General features: G+C 42.5%; 2 protein-coding genes across 4 annotated transcripts; one reads left to right on the forward strand and one right to left on the reverse strand.

Annotated features, from left to right (window-relative positions):
* Positions 1-1228: 1228 nt before the first annotated feature.
* On the forward strand, positions 1229-7016 carry LOC123101974 (ankyrin-1). Of its 3 annotated transcripts, XM_044523221.1 has the most exons (12): positions 1229-1484; positions 1581-1652; positions 2019-2192; positions 2321-2449; positions 3699-3838; positions 4433-4516; positions 4649-4762; positions 5058-5210; positions 5754-5855; positions 6139-6309; positions 6399-6478; positions 6590-7016. In XM_044523221.1, the coding sequence occupies exons 1-12, from the start codon at positions 1436-1438 to the stop codon at positions 6615-6617; spliced, it is 1296 nt and encodes a 431-aa protein (XP_044379156.1). In that variant the 5' UTR covers positions 1229-1435; the 3' UTR covers positions 6618-7016. The 3 variants fall into 3 exon arrangements, with proteins under 3 accessions (XP_044379156.1, XP_044379157.1, XP_044379158.1); XM_044523222.1 differs by lacking the exon at positions 2019-2192; XM_044523223.1 differs by lacking the exons at positions 2019-2192; positions 2321-2449 and having other exon boundaries at positions 1230-1484.
* A 936-nt stretch (positions 7017-7952) lies between these two features.
* Positions 7953-14637, reverse strand: LOC123101973 (ankyrin-1). The gene is made up of 12 exons (XM_044523220.1): positions 14419-14637; positions 14258-14329; positions 13689-13862; positions 13397-13525; positions 11501-11640; positions 10883-10966; positions 10631-10744; positions 10178-10330; positions 9545-9646; positions 8569-8739; positions 8396-8475; positions 7953-8266 (listed from the first exon to the last, which is right to left on the reverse strand). Exons 1-12 carry the CDS (start codon positions 14471-14473, stop codon positions 8245-8247), a joined length of 1296 nt encoding a protein of 431 aa, XP_044379155.1. The 5' UTR covers positions 14474-14637; the 3' UTR covers positions 7953-8244.
* Between the last annotated feature and the right edge of the window lie 838 nt (positions 14638-15475).

The following is a 15475-nucleotide window of genomic DNA, read 5'->3' on the forward strand; positions in this document are numbered from 1 at the left end:
GGGCTCCGCATAGAACTTCATAGTGGCGGAGGCAGGGGGGTGCTGGCAGGGGCCAAGCCCCCCCCCCCCCCTATGCTCTCACAAATACATCTATATGTACTCCTAATCTTCCATTTGTCAAACAAAATTAGCTAGGTTTAGGTGATTTGGCCCCCTCTAACATTATATAACATGTTTTGGCCCCTTCTATATTTAGTTTCTGGCTCTGCCACTGGAACCTCGTGAGCAGCCATTCAGTCCCATTGTTCACAATCGCATCAATAAATTTTGTTATAGTGTCTTCACCACTATTTTGCAATCCTTCTTCCTCCACAACAGTAACAAACCTCCACTTCTTCCATCACTCTCATGGATTAGCATCTCATCAAACTTATGTTTGTGCATCATTTCCCGCCTTGGTCTTCCCAAGGTATGATTCAGACAGGAATATCACATCGGAGTTTGATTGCCTCCGAAGATCCATAATGCGACCGAAGATCACCAATCGCTCTCACCACATCAAACCCGGACTAGGCCCGATCACAACTTCACGATCCAGCAACAAATCCCACAACACATGCTTCATCGGCCGAAGATGAGGAAGCAGTGAAATAGTCTACTCCTGGGACATGGTGCAAAACCAACATGGAATTTTGCAGTAGAGATTGGAGAACCAGCCGCGACGACACAAGGTTGCCGCCCTGGAACAAGAACGCCAACACCAATGCCTCCACCGGGAGCCGCGCGATGTGGACCTGTAAATCCTAGTCGCCTGGGTGATCACCTCTCATTAGAATAAAAGATGGTTTGGTAGGTTATGTTTGATGAATGTCAACTTTTCTCCAACTTAGGCTACTTCTTCCTTCTCTTAGATGGAATCCAAAACCTATTCATATTTGGCGGGGATGGATTTACACGGGACTAGCAGGGAGGAATCCCGCGACAATTATATAAGAGAGAATGTGAGACACGGAATTCGACTGACAACGGTTCGAACTCTAGTCGGCTGGGCGGCACCGCTGTGCTTCCACCACCGGAATATTCATGCACCTTGATCCTATCTCAGGCTCATGCCATGACTTCACGCCAACATTTATCGAGGCATCACTTTAGTTACTTTGTTTTTGCGTAGAGATCTCTTTAGTTACTTTATTAATGGGATTCGTCTTCGGAAAATTGGACTCAATTTGGTAGGATAGTGGATGCATTTCTTCCCAAAAGGGGGCATACATAATCGCCGTCGAAGAGGAAATCAGTAAATCAAGTTTAAATTCAGAATTCAAAACTTGAATTGAAAAGCAAAGCAAGGGAAGGGAAGGGACGACGGCACCCAACCCCAACCCCTCCCTTTTCCCGCCCTTCTCCAGAAGATTCCCTCGTCCTTTGCCTTCCTCCGCCACCGCCGCCGCCGCCGCCGCCGCCGCCGGCGGCGGCGAAGGAAGAGAGTGAGGGGAGGATGGGGAGCCGGGAGTGGCCGCTGCCTCGCCTGTACGAGCTCTTCCTCGGTAAAGGCGACTGACACCCCAACCTAACCTAACCCAATCGACCGTCGACCCTCCCTCCGCCGGCCGTCTCATCGTTCGATTTCGCTTGCTGTGCAGAGCGCGACCGGTGGCCGCCGGAGGCCAGGTTCATCGAAGCCGCCCACCACGGCGACGTCCTCGAGATCAAGAGTAAGCGCCGCATTTCACCAAATCCCCGCACCTCCCTCCCTCCCTCTCTCTCCCCGGCGTCCCGGGTCATTTCGCTCGCTAGATCTGGCCGGAGGCTTAGGGTTTGGCTGTGCTCTGCTTCCGATTTACCGCAGATTGTGGGCGAGATACGGCTCCAGGGGTCTCAATTTTGCTTGTGATTTAGGCTGGAGCGCTGGGGCTTGGGGTTTTTTCTGGTCGCAAATGGGGGTTTACAGACCAAATTCTTGGCCCCCTTCCTAAGAATCAGCTGCGATTTTTTTCCGATTCTGATTGCAGTATTCACATACCACGTTCTTGTCCCAATTGGTAACTAAAAGTGTCCCCCTTTTTTTGTATAAACTGAAGAGATTGCAAAGGAGCTGGACGTGGAGGGACATGGGATCCCAGCGACAGTGGCCAACACTACCTACATGGGCATGAATGCCCTCCACGCCGCCGGTGGACTCGGCAGGCTGCCAGTCTACCGGTACCTCGTCGAGGAGGTCAAGATGGACATCCACAAGCCTGACACCCTTGTTGGTAATCTGCTTCCTGATCCTAATGAAAATGCATTGTCCTCTCCACTTGGACAATTTGCGTGGCTTTAACTTATGATTATGATGACTTGACCATCGACTTTGACCTGGCCATGTGGATCTTGCTGCTAGATTTTACGCCCGTGGAGCATGCTGTCAAACATGGCCACCTCCCTGCCATCAAGTACCTTCTTGACCATGGTGCTGATCTGCATCTGCAACGCGGAGATGGCACTCTTCTTCATTCAGCTACATCTCGTGGTACAAACAAATATGAAATTGCTGCTGTGATAAATATCTCTTCTTCCACGTCTGCATATCAATCAGTCTAATGATGTGTTGAGCATAGTTTTTTCTTTTGCGGGGAAGAAAGTTTAAGCATGTCACATTAATTCGAAATCCTGCTCAGTTATGAATGAAAAAACATTGTAGACATTACATTTACGAATTTGTCCGCTGATCTTCTTATATGTTGTATTTTATTTTGTTCTAGCCATTGAAACTAGTTACCCCAAAATGTCTGTTTACTTGGTATTTAAATATAACTATCTTCTTATGTAAGTCTCGCTTGATAAGTAACTATTTAATATACCATCTAGTTCAAGCTGTTAAAAGTAGTCTGTTTCCCCCTAAATGAGTATGTATTCAGTATGACTACCAACTTATGGTAACTGATCATAGTAATTCTTTGTTTTCCTTATATTTATATTCAGTGAAAAGTGAACCATCAAAGTTGCTTTCCTCCTCTAGCTATTGAAACTTTCTTGCCAAGAAACAGTCGTAGAACACTACAATGTAGTAGCAGATATTATGTTAGAGAGCCTTCCATTGAATGTGGAGAGGAATGCAGTAGCGATGCAAGTGGATTTATTTTACCAAGAGCTAAGCTAACCTACGATAAACAATTTTATTTGTTGCTGTAAAAAAGAAACAGATTTTTGTTGCCATAAATCAGAACAACACCAACCTTAGTTGCTTCTCATGTTCATGAGCATCTGCATATTCTTCAGTCTTAAGAAACTTCTAAACATAGTTGTTACATTAATTCGGGTTTCTGTCTCACAAATGTGAAAATAGTCCCTGTGCCGTCAGGTTGGTACCAATTTTTTAAGGCACTGTATATACTCTTTTAGTCCGTGGATCTTCTTGCACGATATCTATTTCATATGCTATTTTGTTCTAGCCATTGAAACGGATTTCCCAAAAAATGTCTGTTTACTTAGTAGATTAACTGTCTTTTTATGCAAATCTCCTGAGATAGCTATTTGATACACTATCTTGTTATGGCTGTTAGAAGTAATTTCCCCTTAAATGACTGTTTACTTAGTATGACTACGTCTTATGGTACTCTGATCATGGTAATTCTTTGTTTGCCATAAGTTTATTCAGGGAAATGTGGACCAGCAATAATGCTTTTCCCTCCTAGATATTTTAAACTTCCTTGCCCAAAAATGTTTTCTCGTGTACTATTAACACTGTTATGATCTTTGTTTGCCTTCTTTTTCTCCAGGGCAATCTGAAATAGTAAAGTTTCTCCTTTCTAAAGGAGCTGATGTTGATGCAATATCAGATCTTGGGACACCACTCCTTCTTGCTGCTCTTAAAGGACATCCTAGTACTCTCAAGATCCTTTTGCAGCACGGTGCAGATGTACTATTCAAATGTTTTGTTGATATGTTGTCTTTTTAGTCCAGTTCTCTCTTTGCCGGGTCTTTGCTACATTCTCCAATTGCACACACCTGTATTTGAGGGTCTTTTTGGCCGGTAACTAACCATGCCACGCCAAAAGTTAGACAATTTGTTTGGCAACCGCACTTGTGGCAAGATTCTTTGCCGCAACATGGGTACCACGTGTCACTGACTCACAAAAATTGGGTAGGGTTCCTTAGGCTTGGCAAAGTATGGCAATCATTTTCATCATCCAACCATAGACATGCTTAGGCAAAAGTGTGGCAAATTTTGGCAACCTTCAGAAGAGTGGCAAATTTTGGCAACCTTCAGAAACCAACTAAGCAGAAATTGCTCATAGCTGTTACTGTTTGAGCCACATCAGGCATGGTGGGACTGGTGAACTACACAACAACTCTGAAAAATCACTGGGAACAAAGGGATATATAACTATATAAGCTATACTCTTAGAAAAGAAGTATCAGCTCAGCCCATTTTCCCTTCCAAATTCATTTTTCTCTTGAAACTGTGTCATATTTTGTCATGAAAATGAAGTACTTTGTTTAAATTTTCCAGCCCAACAAGGTTGCTGGTCTGTTTGGAATTATAGACGTGGCATTACACAAATCTTCTGTGTCCTGTGTGAAGCTATTGATTCAGGTATGGCATCCTTTGTTTATTATACTTCAGTAGGAATGTAGGATATCTATAAACTTATGTCTGATCTAGTTATCTCTGTATTAGCAACTAGACAACGGTATGATGGCTTGCCTTCTATATTTGATCTGATAGGGTGGAGCTAATGTGAGCGGTATTAATCATTTGGCAAAGGCTGCAGAGAAGGGCTTAACTGAAGCTATTAAGTGCTTGTTGGAAGCTGGTGCAAACCCAAATGTTGTTGACAGGGTGAGAATGCTTCTTTTTTTCACATATTCTCGTGTCTTGCTTGGCTATATAGTTTCAGTATACGTCTTATACTGATGTGCAACAACCATACGAGTTATGATGTAAGTACAGCTGCATCATGCTATCTGCAAAATAACAATAGAAGGCTGTGCTAAGTTACCTTTTTTTTTGCATAACTTGTTGCTGTTTCGCCTTTTCCCCTTGGTGTCGTGTCTTTGTTATTTTGGTCAGGTGAATAATATGGTTTGCATTAATCGTGCCTGGAACATTGCTTATTTACCTTTTTCCTCAACAGTTTGGTAGATTGCCAATAGAGTTGGCTGTTGAGTATGGTACACGGGAAGATGTCGAGATTCTCTTTCCTTTCACCTCTCCCATTTCAACTGTGGCCCATTGGAGCGTTGATGGAATCATTAGTCATGTGCAGATGGAAATCAAGCAACTTGAGGTATGTCAGTGTAGCAATTTTCTTGCACACCCAAGGCGATTTTGATTCCATGTTAATTCTCTGAGAAGTTTTGGCATCAAGTCGATGTTTAACTAAACTTCATAGATCAAGAATTGCCCAAGCTTAGTTTCCTCATCCTGCTAGTCAAATGCACATGTATTTTCTTGCATATGCATAGCTGTTAAAGCTCTGCTCTGAAAACTCTTTTATTTTACTTATTTTGCTCAAATGGTAATTCGCAAAGTCGTTTTATTTGAATGACGCTTTATTAAATAACATTTTGTTTGAATTATAGTTCATTTAATCTGATTCTGTTAAAAATAACGAGGAGACAAATTCATTTTTTAAATAGTGATCTCCTTCTAAAGTCTGAGTAGCAAGTGAAAACTGGATTTTCAGATCTTGCATTGATTAGAACATTTGTTTCTTGTATTCATTCACTTCACCTTAACATCTTGCTAGAGTACTGATTTTTCCCTCACACGCATCTGACCTCTTAAGTTATGTATATATATCTGACTCATGTTATTGCGAGTTGCCCAGGATGATAATTTTGTGGAGAAGAGGATCTCTGACCTAAAGCAACAAGCAGCTGAAGCATTTAAGAAGCAGGATTACCTAAATGCATCAGTGTTCTACACACAGGTACGCTGCTGAAGTATTTTTTGTTTCTAGACTGGAGGCACAACCATGAAACATGCTCCTCCATTACAATTTAGTTGATTTATTATGAAAATTGATTGGCCTTAACCATGTGTAAAAAATGACCAGTTACCTTGTAATGCTATCACATGTACTTGTTGAAAGACTAGTCACTAGTGTGTGCATCCTGTCGCACACACTAGTGTCTAGTCTGGAATGTCTAAACTGATCAGTGCTTCTGGAATGTGGCAGCAACAACAATTTTCCTCTGTTTTGTCTGTTGCAGGCACTGAAGATGGATAACTTTGACGCAAAGTTGTTATCAAACAGGAGCCTCTGCTGGCTTCGAATGGGTGATGGAGAAAGGTCTTATGATGATGCAACTGAATGCAAAAAGCTGCAGCCAATGTGGGCAAAGGCGTACTATCGGCAAGGAGCAGCTCAAATTTTAATGGAGGTGCACCGGGATGGTTCAAACTGACAATTTCATTGCTCCTTTCACATGTGCCGTGTCATTTGATTCCACCGTGCGCTTGTGTTCCGTAGGATTATAATGATGCTTATCACTCACTCTTGCGTGCTTTGGAGTTGGACCCGGGAAGTCAAGAGATTGCGAAATTACTCTTGTAAGAGATTTCATCTTTAATCTTGTTTTTCCTTGACTGATTGATAACATTGTCAGCTGTTTCGGATTCTTAACAGGTATATTACATGTTTATATCCACTGATTCTTGCAGGGAGACTATTGAGGTGGAACTGGTATGATCAACCCCGCATGCATCTGCGGAGAGAAGTTCCTTTTTTTGTGGGTGTGTGTTCTCGGATTAAAACCCTGAACTTCAAATTATGGCGCCTTTCTGTACGTGATCTGTGGATTGTAGCAGCAGCTTAGAGCAGAACATCTTACTGGCTACCTATTTTGAGTTCTCTGAAACTCGCATCCTGTTAGTATGGAAGTGTGACAGTGGATGATGAACTGACTACCTATCCTATGAAAAGTGTAGCAATGTACTCCCTCCGTTTCTAAATATAGGTCTTTTTAGAGATTTTAGTACGGACTACAGGGGCATCCCTAAATGCTGCCATCCCCCAAATATTGTGTAAGTGGTCCTGATGTATCACCACTGAGGCTGGAAAATCATGCACAAGAGGTGATTGCTCGAACCATTGCCATTGATCCGTTCATAGATTTTGGAACCTTGGCTTCTGCCGTTTGGGTTCCCTAGGGATATGGCCGCGGGCATGCTGGGCACGCCCATGAGCCACCTTGGTAGGCTTGGGTACGAAGGTTCGCTCTCGAGATTCGACAAGTTTTTGGCATAAATGAAGGTAGCCATTGTTGGACTTGAACTCTAATCCAGGCTGGCGTGAAGATTGGAGGGACGGGTGTTGGGCGAATTGGTATAGCGGGAGGAAAATAGGAAGATTCTCTCAAATCTTTATAAGGAGAGAGTAATGAAAATAAAAATTATGTTGTGATACTCATCTTGTTGCTTTCATTGCACAAACCTGATATATTCGTCCAAAGACTACTTTTTATTTAGAGAAACGGGCCTCCTCATCGTCACTAGTGGCTGGAAAAAAATTACACGTTTTTTCTTGTTGAGGGAACTACGGCGGGCAAATCCATCCTGAACTCATTTTATTGATTTTTGTATTACAGAAAGTATTTACAAAGAAGGCCAAGGGAGAAAGAGGGAAATGAAAAACTTGTTGGCACATAATAGGTTTGTCCTTGTACCCAAAAAACACCAATACGGTCCTCGCTTTACACCACCAATCATTTGTCATTTGTCCACAGTATACTGACCCAAGAACAAAAACTGGTAAAAATAGCATCTCCCACCTGAAATTTCTCCCAATGAAATGGCAGACCGACACCAATGCATCCTTATTTTACTTTGAACAAAATTATCACCATGTTTTAATACCACTGACTCTAGGCATGCAATTTGTCCAGTCTGTGCTGTCCAGATAACCCTGTACAACAAGCTACTTAACTAGCATCTGCCCTACAACTTTCAGCTTGTCGCAATAAGGTCTAATTTTTTTCCCATGCGATCCAAAATGGACCAAAAGATAAAGGAACACAATAAGGTCTGAATATACTGATCTTCTGCCAAACATTTCACTCTAGCGCAGTTAGGAATTTCATCATCCACTGCTGCCACACTTCGGCATACTAACAGGATGCAAGTTTCAGATAACTCAAAATAAGTAGCCAGCAACATGATTTGCCCTAAGCATCTGCTAAGGTCCTCCATGAATCGCGCACAGAAAGGCGCCATAATTTAAAGTCCAGTATTTTGTCTGAGAACACACACACACACACACACACACACACGAAAGAGCTCCCATTCTGCCTGAGCTTCCCTCCGCAGTTGCACGATGATCACTTCAGCTCCATCGCCTCCCTGCAAAATTCGGTTGACCAAAACATTTAAGCAAGGAACAGATTCTACCAGTTACAGCAACAACAAGAATCTGCAGCAGCTAGCAGTGTTAACCTCAAGAAAGCACAAGATGGAAGATGGATTCCTTACCAGAATAGTTTCTCGATCTCTTCGCTTTCCGGGTCCAACTCCAGAGCCCGCGACAGTGAGGAATACGCAGCATCATACTCCTGCGCAACACAAGAGCACGGTGGAATCAAATGACGTGACACATGTGAAAGCAGCAATGAAATCGTCAGTTTCAACCCTCCCACTGCATGCACCTTCATGAACATTAGAGCTGCCCCTGCCCGATAGTGCGCCTTTGCCCACTTCGGGCGCAGCTTTGTGCAGTCAGCTGCATCCTCATAAGCCCTTCGCCCTTCACCCATGCGAAGCAAGCAGAGGCTCCTGTTTGATAACAGCTTGGTGTCGAAGTTATCCATCTTCAGTGCCTACACCAGATGATACGGTGAAAACTTGCTCTAGTTGCCACATTCCAGAAATGCTTGGATCACTTTACACGACCAATCATTTGTCATTTGTCCTCGTACAATGACCAAGAAACGAAAACAGTGATAGAAGGCCATCTGCCACCTGAAATTTATTGGCCCAGACAACGCCACCGAATACTTTCCGATGACACGCGACGACCGACACGAAAGACAACGAACGCTGAGCTTTATTCCGCTACCGATCAACCTCGCTGTTGGTCGTGCACGTAAACAGCAAAAGCAGCGCACCAGATTGATTAGTCCGGCAGAAGCTCACGTACGTATAGCTAACTGATCAATTGAAGTATCGATCTAACAGTAGCACTAGTACTCACACACACGGAGGCTTGGCTTATTGCCACAGGCTCGTCTAGCTCTTTACCTATTCGGAGTTCTAATCGACACATAGTATGAGTCAGGTTTAATTCCAACAAAATTCCTCCCGACGAAATGGAAGATCGACATCAATGCATTCTTGTTTTATTTTCAATGAAAGTGTCCCCATTGTTTTTTACCACTAGCTCTAGAATGGAACTTCTCAAGACTATGCTGTCCAGCTAATACTACATACTGTGACAAGATGCACACACCAGTGACTAATCTCTCAACAAGTTCATGTGATAGCATTACAAGATAACTGGTCAGTTTTTACACATTGCAAAGGTCAATCAATTTTAATAATATGGATCAGCCAAATTGTAATGGAGGAACATGTTTCATGGCTGTACCTCCAGTCTAGAAAGAAAAAAATAGCCTGACAATATACCTGTGTGTAGAACACTGATGCATTTTGATAATCCTGCTTCTTAAATGCTTCATCCCCTTGTTGTTTTAAGTCAGACATCTTCTTTTTCACAAAACTACCATCCTGGACAACTCACAATAGCTTGAGTCAGACCTCTTATATACATATTCAACTTGGGAGGTCAGATGCATTTGAGGAAGAATCATTACTCTACTAAGATGTTAATGTGAAGTGAATGAATCCAAGAAATAGTTGTAATCAATGCAAGATTTAAAAAATCAGTTCTCACTTGCTAAGCAGACAGGAAATGGAGAGAACTATTTAAGAAGATGAATCTGCCTCCTTGTTATTTTTGAAAAAAAAAACAGACTTCATGAATTACAATTTGAGCAGAGTGACATATGAGAAAAACAAGATATCCAATAAACATCATTCCAATAAAATGAGTTTTCAGAACAGAGCTTAAACAGTGATGCAGATGCAAGAAAATACATGTGCGTTTGACGAGCAGGAATAGGAAACTAAGCTTCGGGAAATTCAGATTCTTGTTCTATGAAGTTTTAGTTAAATGCCTACTCGATGCCAACATCGTCCAGAGAGTTAAGGTGGACAAAATTGCCATGGGCATGCAAGAAATTTGCCACAACTACGTACCTCGAGTTGCTTGATTTCCATCTCCACATGCTTAATGATTCCATCAACAGTCCAATTGGCCACGGTTGAAATGGGAGAGGTGAAAGGAAAGAGAATCTCGACGTCTTCTCGTGTACCATACTCAGCAGCCAACTCTATTGGCAATCTACCAAACTGGTGAGGGACAAGCGAAGCTTTAGCAAAGAGATTTTCAACATTTAGGAAATAAGCAATGTTGTCGACACTACTACTTAAAACCGTATTACTCAACTGACCAAATTAACAAAATACATGGCACAAAGGGGGAAAGGCGAAACAGCGACAAGCTTATGTAAAAAAATGCAGCTTAGCATAATGTTGCTGTACTTATGTCATAACTGGTAAGGATGTTGCATATCAATTTAAGACATGTATACTGAAACTACAAAGCCAAGCAAGACACAAGAATATGTGGCAAAAAGAGAGCATTCTCACCCTGTCAATAACATTTGGGTTTGCACCAGCTTCCACCAAACACTTAATAGCTTCAGTTAGGCCCTTCTCTGCAGCCTTTGCCAAAGGATTATCGCCGTTCACATTAGTCCCACCCTATCAGATGCAAACATAGAAGACAAGCCCATCAAACAATTTTCTAGTTGCTAATACAGAGATAACTAAATCAAACATCGGTTTATAGAAATCCTATATTCCTACTGAAATATCATTAATAAACAGAGGATACTGTACCTGAACCAATAGCTTCACACAGGAGACAAAGGATTTGTTTAATGCCACGTCTAAAGGTACAAACACACCATTACCCTTGTTGGGCTGGAAAAATAAATAAAAGAAATTAATGCCATGTCAAAATATGACCCAAGAGAAAGACAACATTTGTAAGGGGAAAAAAAAGCTGAGCTGATACTTCTTTCTAAGAGCATAGCTTATATAGTGTGGGTCACCAGTGATTTTTCAGAGTTCTTGTGTGGGTCACCAGTGCCACCACGCCTGGTGTGGCTCACACATAACAGCTATTAGCAGAGCATGCTTGACTGGTTTGCGAAGGTTGCTGATATTTGCCATACTTTTTACTAAGCATGTCGATGATGAAAATGAGTGTCATACTTTGCCAAGCCTAAGGGAAGCCGACCACACTTTTTTGGAGTCAGTAACATAGGACACATGTTGCAGGAAAAGAATAATGCGGCAAGCGCAGATGTCGAACAAACAGGTAAGTAACTAAGTCAAAGTCACTAACCAAAAAGACCCTCAAATACAGGTGGGGCAATTGGACAGCATAGCAAAAACCCAGCAAAAAAGAGAACAGGAGTTAAAAGATGACATAACAAAAGATTTGAAAAGTACATCTGCATTGTGCTGCAAAAGGATCTTCAGAATACTAGCATGTCCTCTAAGAGAAGCAAGAGTGAGTGGTGTCCCAGCATCTGATAGTGCATCAACATCAGCTCCTTTAGAAAGAAGAAACTTTACTATTTCAGACCGCCCTGGAGAAAAAGAAGGAAAACAAAGATTATACCACTAATAACAGTACATGAAAATGTTTTTGGGCAAGAAAGTTTCAGTATGTAGAAGGGATAAGCAATATTGCTGCTCCACAATTCCCTGAATAAGCATATGGCAAACAAAGAATTACCATCATCGGTTACCATAAGACATAGTCATAGTAAATAAACAGTCATCTGAGAGAAAACTACTTCTAACAGCCAGAACAAGATAGTGTATCAAATAGTTATCCCGAAAGACTTGCATAAATAGACAGTTAACATACTAAGTAAACAGACATTTTTTGGGAACTTGTTTCACTGGCTAGAACAAAATAGTATGTGAAATAGATATCCTGCAAGAAGATCCACAGACAAATAAGGTATATACAATGCCTAAAGAAATTGGTACCACCATGATGACAAATGGAGTATTTTACATTTGTGAGAGACAGAAACCCAAATTAATGTGACGACTATGTTAAAAGTTTACGGCTAAAAAGACTCAATATGCAGATGCTGATGAACATGAGAAGCAAATAAGATCTGAGTTGTTTTAATTTATGGCAACAAGAAAGCTATTCTTTTACAGCAGCATTTTTTTTATCTTAGGATAGCTTAGCTCTTGGTAAAGTAAATTCAAGTGTATCCCCACAGCATTTATCTCCACATTCAACAGAAGGCTCTCCGACATAACGCCTGCTGGTACATGGTAGAATTCTACTCCCTCCGTAAACTAATATAAGAGCGTTTAGAATACTAAAGTAGTTATCTAAACACTCTTATATTAGTTTACAGAGGGAGTACAACTGTTTTTGGGTAACCAGGTTTCAATTGCTAGAGGGGGGAAGCAACTTTGTTGGTTCACATTTCACTGAGTAAACATTCGGAATACGAAGAATTACTATGAGCAGTTACCACAACTTGGGATTTCATACTTTTGTTGTTATACCTCTCAGGTCTCATCTATGCTGCTGCTAACAACATATATTTCAGAAACAGACATTCATAACATCGATAAGAAACATAATAAGTAAACAGACATTTACTAGTTTCAATGGCTAGAACAAAATGAAATATGACATATATATATAAGAAGAAAACAGACATTAGCAAGTTTCAGTGGCCGCTAGAACAAAATAAAATATGGCATATAAGTACATCAACCGACAAATGTGGTAAATATACTGCCTTCAAAAACTGGTAGCAATATGATGGCACATGGATTTTCATTTTCGCATATCTGAGAGCAGCAGAAAATTTTACAAGATTGGCCCTTATGCAGATGCTGATAAACATGAGAAGCCAAAAAGATCAGAGTTGTTATAATTTAGAGCAACAAGAAAAGAAAAAGTGTTCGGTTTACAGCAGTAGGAAAATTGTTTATCTTAGGTTAGCTTAGCCCTTGTAAAATGATTTCACTTCATCGCCACATCATTCGTCTCCACATTCAACTAACCTCTGCTGCTACACAGTGCAGTTCTACGACTGTTTTTGGGCAACAAAGTTTCAGTAGCTAGAGGGGGAAAGCAGCTTTCAAGCTTTGTTGGTTCACATTTGACTGAGCAAACATTCGGAACGCGAAGAATTACTATTATCAGTTACCATAAGTTGGTAGTCATGAATGCTCGTTTAGGTAGGTGTAAACTGCTTTTAACAGCTTGAAGCAAAACAAGGACAGATATCTCAGAAACCAATCCTGGCACTGAAGGAAGGCCAGATATATAACAACAAAGGGAAAAGATCCTCTTGTCTGTACCATGAACTGCAGCTGTATGAAGAAGAGTGAGGGTGGAACGTTCCTGGTGCAGATCGGCGCCGTGGTCAAGAAGGTACCTGACGGCAGGGAGGTGTCCATTCTGGACAGCATACTCCAAGGGCGTAAAACCTAGAAGCCAGTTGATGGTTAAGTCATAAATTAGACCCATTTTCTCACATTGTAGTAAGTACCCACCATGTAGTGATCTAAACGATCTGATATTTCTTCACAGAGGGAGTACATTTTATCTAAGACGAGAAAGGAAATGCACGTGTTCATTAGCACAGATTACCCTGAGCGGTGTCGGGTTTCCCGGCGTCCATCTTGAGCTCCTCGACGAGGTACCGGTAGACCGGCAGGCTGCCACAGCCGCCGGCGGCGTCCAGCACGTTCATTCCCATGTAGGTGGTGTTGGCCACCGTCGCCGGGATGCCGTGCCCATGCACGTCCAGCTCCTTTGCGATCTCTGCAGTTCAGACATGAAAAAGGGGGCACTTTTTTTAGCTACGAATCGTAGCAAGAATCCCATGGTATACTGCAGTTCCATCAAATTGGAGTACTAATTAAGAAATGTCACTGCTCTGCAACTAGAAAAGCCCCCCAAATTCCCAGCTTCGCTGCTAATCGTAGAAATCGCAGCAAGAATCCCGTAGCAAAAAAAGAAAGAAATCGGCACTGGTCTGCAGCTAGAAAACCCCAGCATCAGGCACCCGGAGCCGCCGCATGTCGGCCAACGAAATGGGAAGGCAGCGGCCGGCGCGCGCACGTACGGTGGCTGAATCGACCCTATGCGCCCGGCCCGGACAGATCTAGAGCAGACGGACGGCGGCGAGGGCAGAGAGGGGGGGTGGGGGGGCTTACTCTTGAGTTTGCGGACGCTGCCGTTGTGGGCGGCGCAGATGAGCCTGGCCTCCAGCGGCCACCGGTCACGCTCTGCACAATAACAAGAAAAATCAATCGAACGGTGAGACGTACGGCCGGCCGGCGAAGGGAGGCACAGACAGAGCGACGGATTCGGTCACCTTTGCCGAGGAGGAGCTCGAAGCACATCGGCAGCGGCAGCTCCCGGGTCCCCATCCTCTCTCTTCGCCGGCGGTGAAGATGGCGGTGGGCGGCAGAGCCAGGCGAGGAACTGAGGAAGGGAGGAAGCTTCTGGAGTCGGGGAGAAGGGCGGGAAACGGGGGAGCGCGTGGGTGGGGGACGCAATGGGAGGTCGACACGCGCCCTCCCGCTGACCGTACGATCTGACACTCGTGACACAAGCCACGGGCACGCCCTCTCCCCTCCCCTTTGCTCTGCCTCTTCGGTTCAAATTTCGAAATTTGAACTTCCCTCTCGCCACCGCTTCTACTTCTTGGACGGGCAGTTGGGGGAGAAAACACCTTAGGCCTCTTTTGGTTCATAGGATTGAAAAATCATAGGAACAGAAAAGTCATAGAAAATGAGATGACATGCATCTCAAATCCTATGCATAGAAATAAAAAAAAGATGCCCTTTGATTCACACCATAAGATTTTTTCCATTCAGGCCTCCTTTGGTTTGTAAGATTTTTGTAGGAATTTCATAGGATAGGGTTTTTGTAGGAAAAATTCCTTTAGAGCCCTTTGGTTTGTAGGAATGGAATCCTATTCCTATGGAGGAATTCTTCCTATCCTTCACATTTCATAGGAAAAAAAACATTAGCCTAAACTCAATGAAAAAAATCCTATGAAGTGAATCAAATGACATATTCTTTCCTATTCCTACTTATAAGATTTGAGATGCATGCCATCTCATTTCCTATGACTTTTCTATTCCTATGATTTTCCTACCCTATGAACCAAAGGAGGCCTCAGTCTAGGCTAATGTTTATTTACTTATGAAATGTGGAGGATAGGAAGAATTCTTCCATAGGAATAGGATTCCATTCCTACAAACCAAAGAGCTATGAAGGAATTTTTCCTATAGAAATCCTATCCTATGAAAATCCTACAAAATTCCTCCAAAACCAAAGGAGGCCTTAGCTTTGATGGTTCATGCTTGTACCAAAAAAACGTCTTAGGCCTTCTTTGGTTCATAGGATAGGAATTTTATAGGAAT

The sequence above is a fragment of the Triticum aestivum genome, chromosome 5A (assembly GCF_018294505.1).
Source record: "Triticum aestivum cultivar Chinese Spring chromosome 5A, IWGSC CS RefSeq v2.1, whole genome shotgun sequence".
In the NCBI taxonomy this organism is placed as follows: Eukaryota; Viridiplantae; Streptophyta; class Magnoliopsida; order Poales; family Poaceae; genus Triticum; species Triticum aestivum.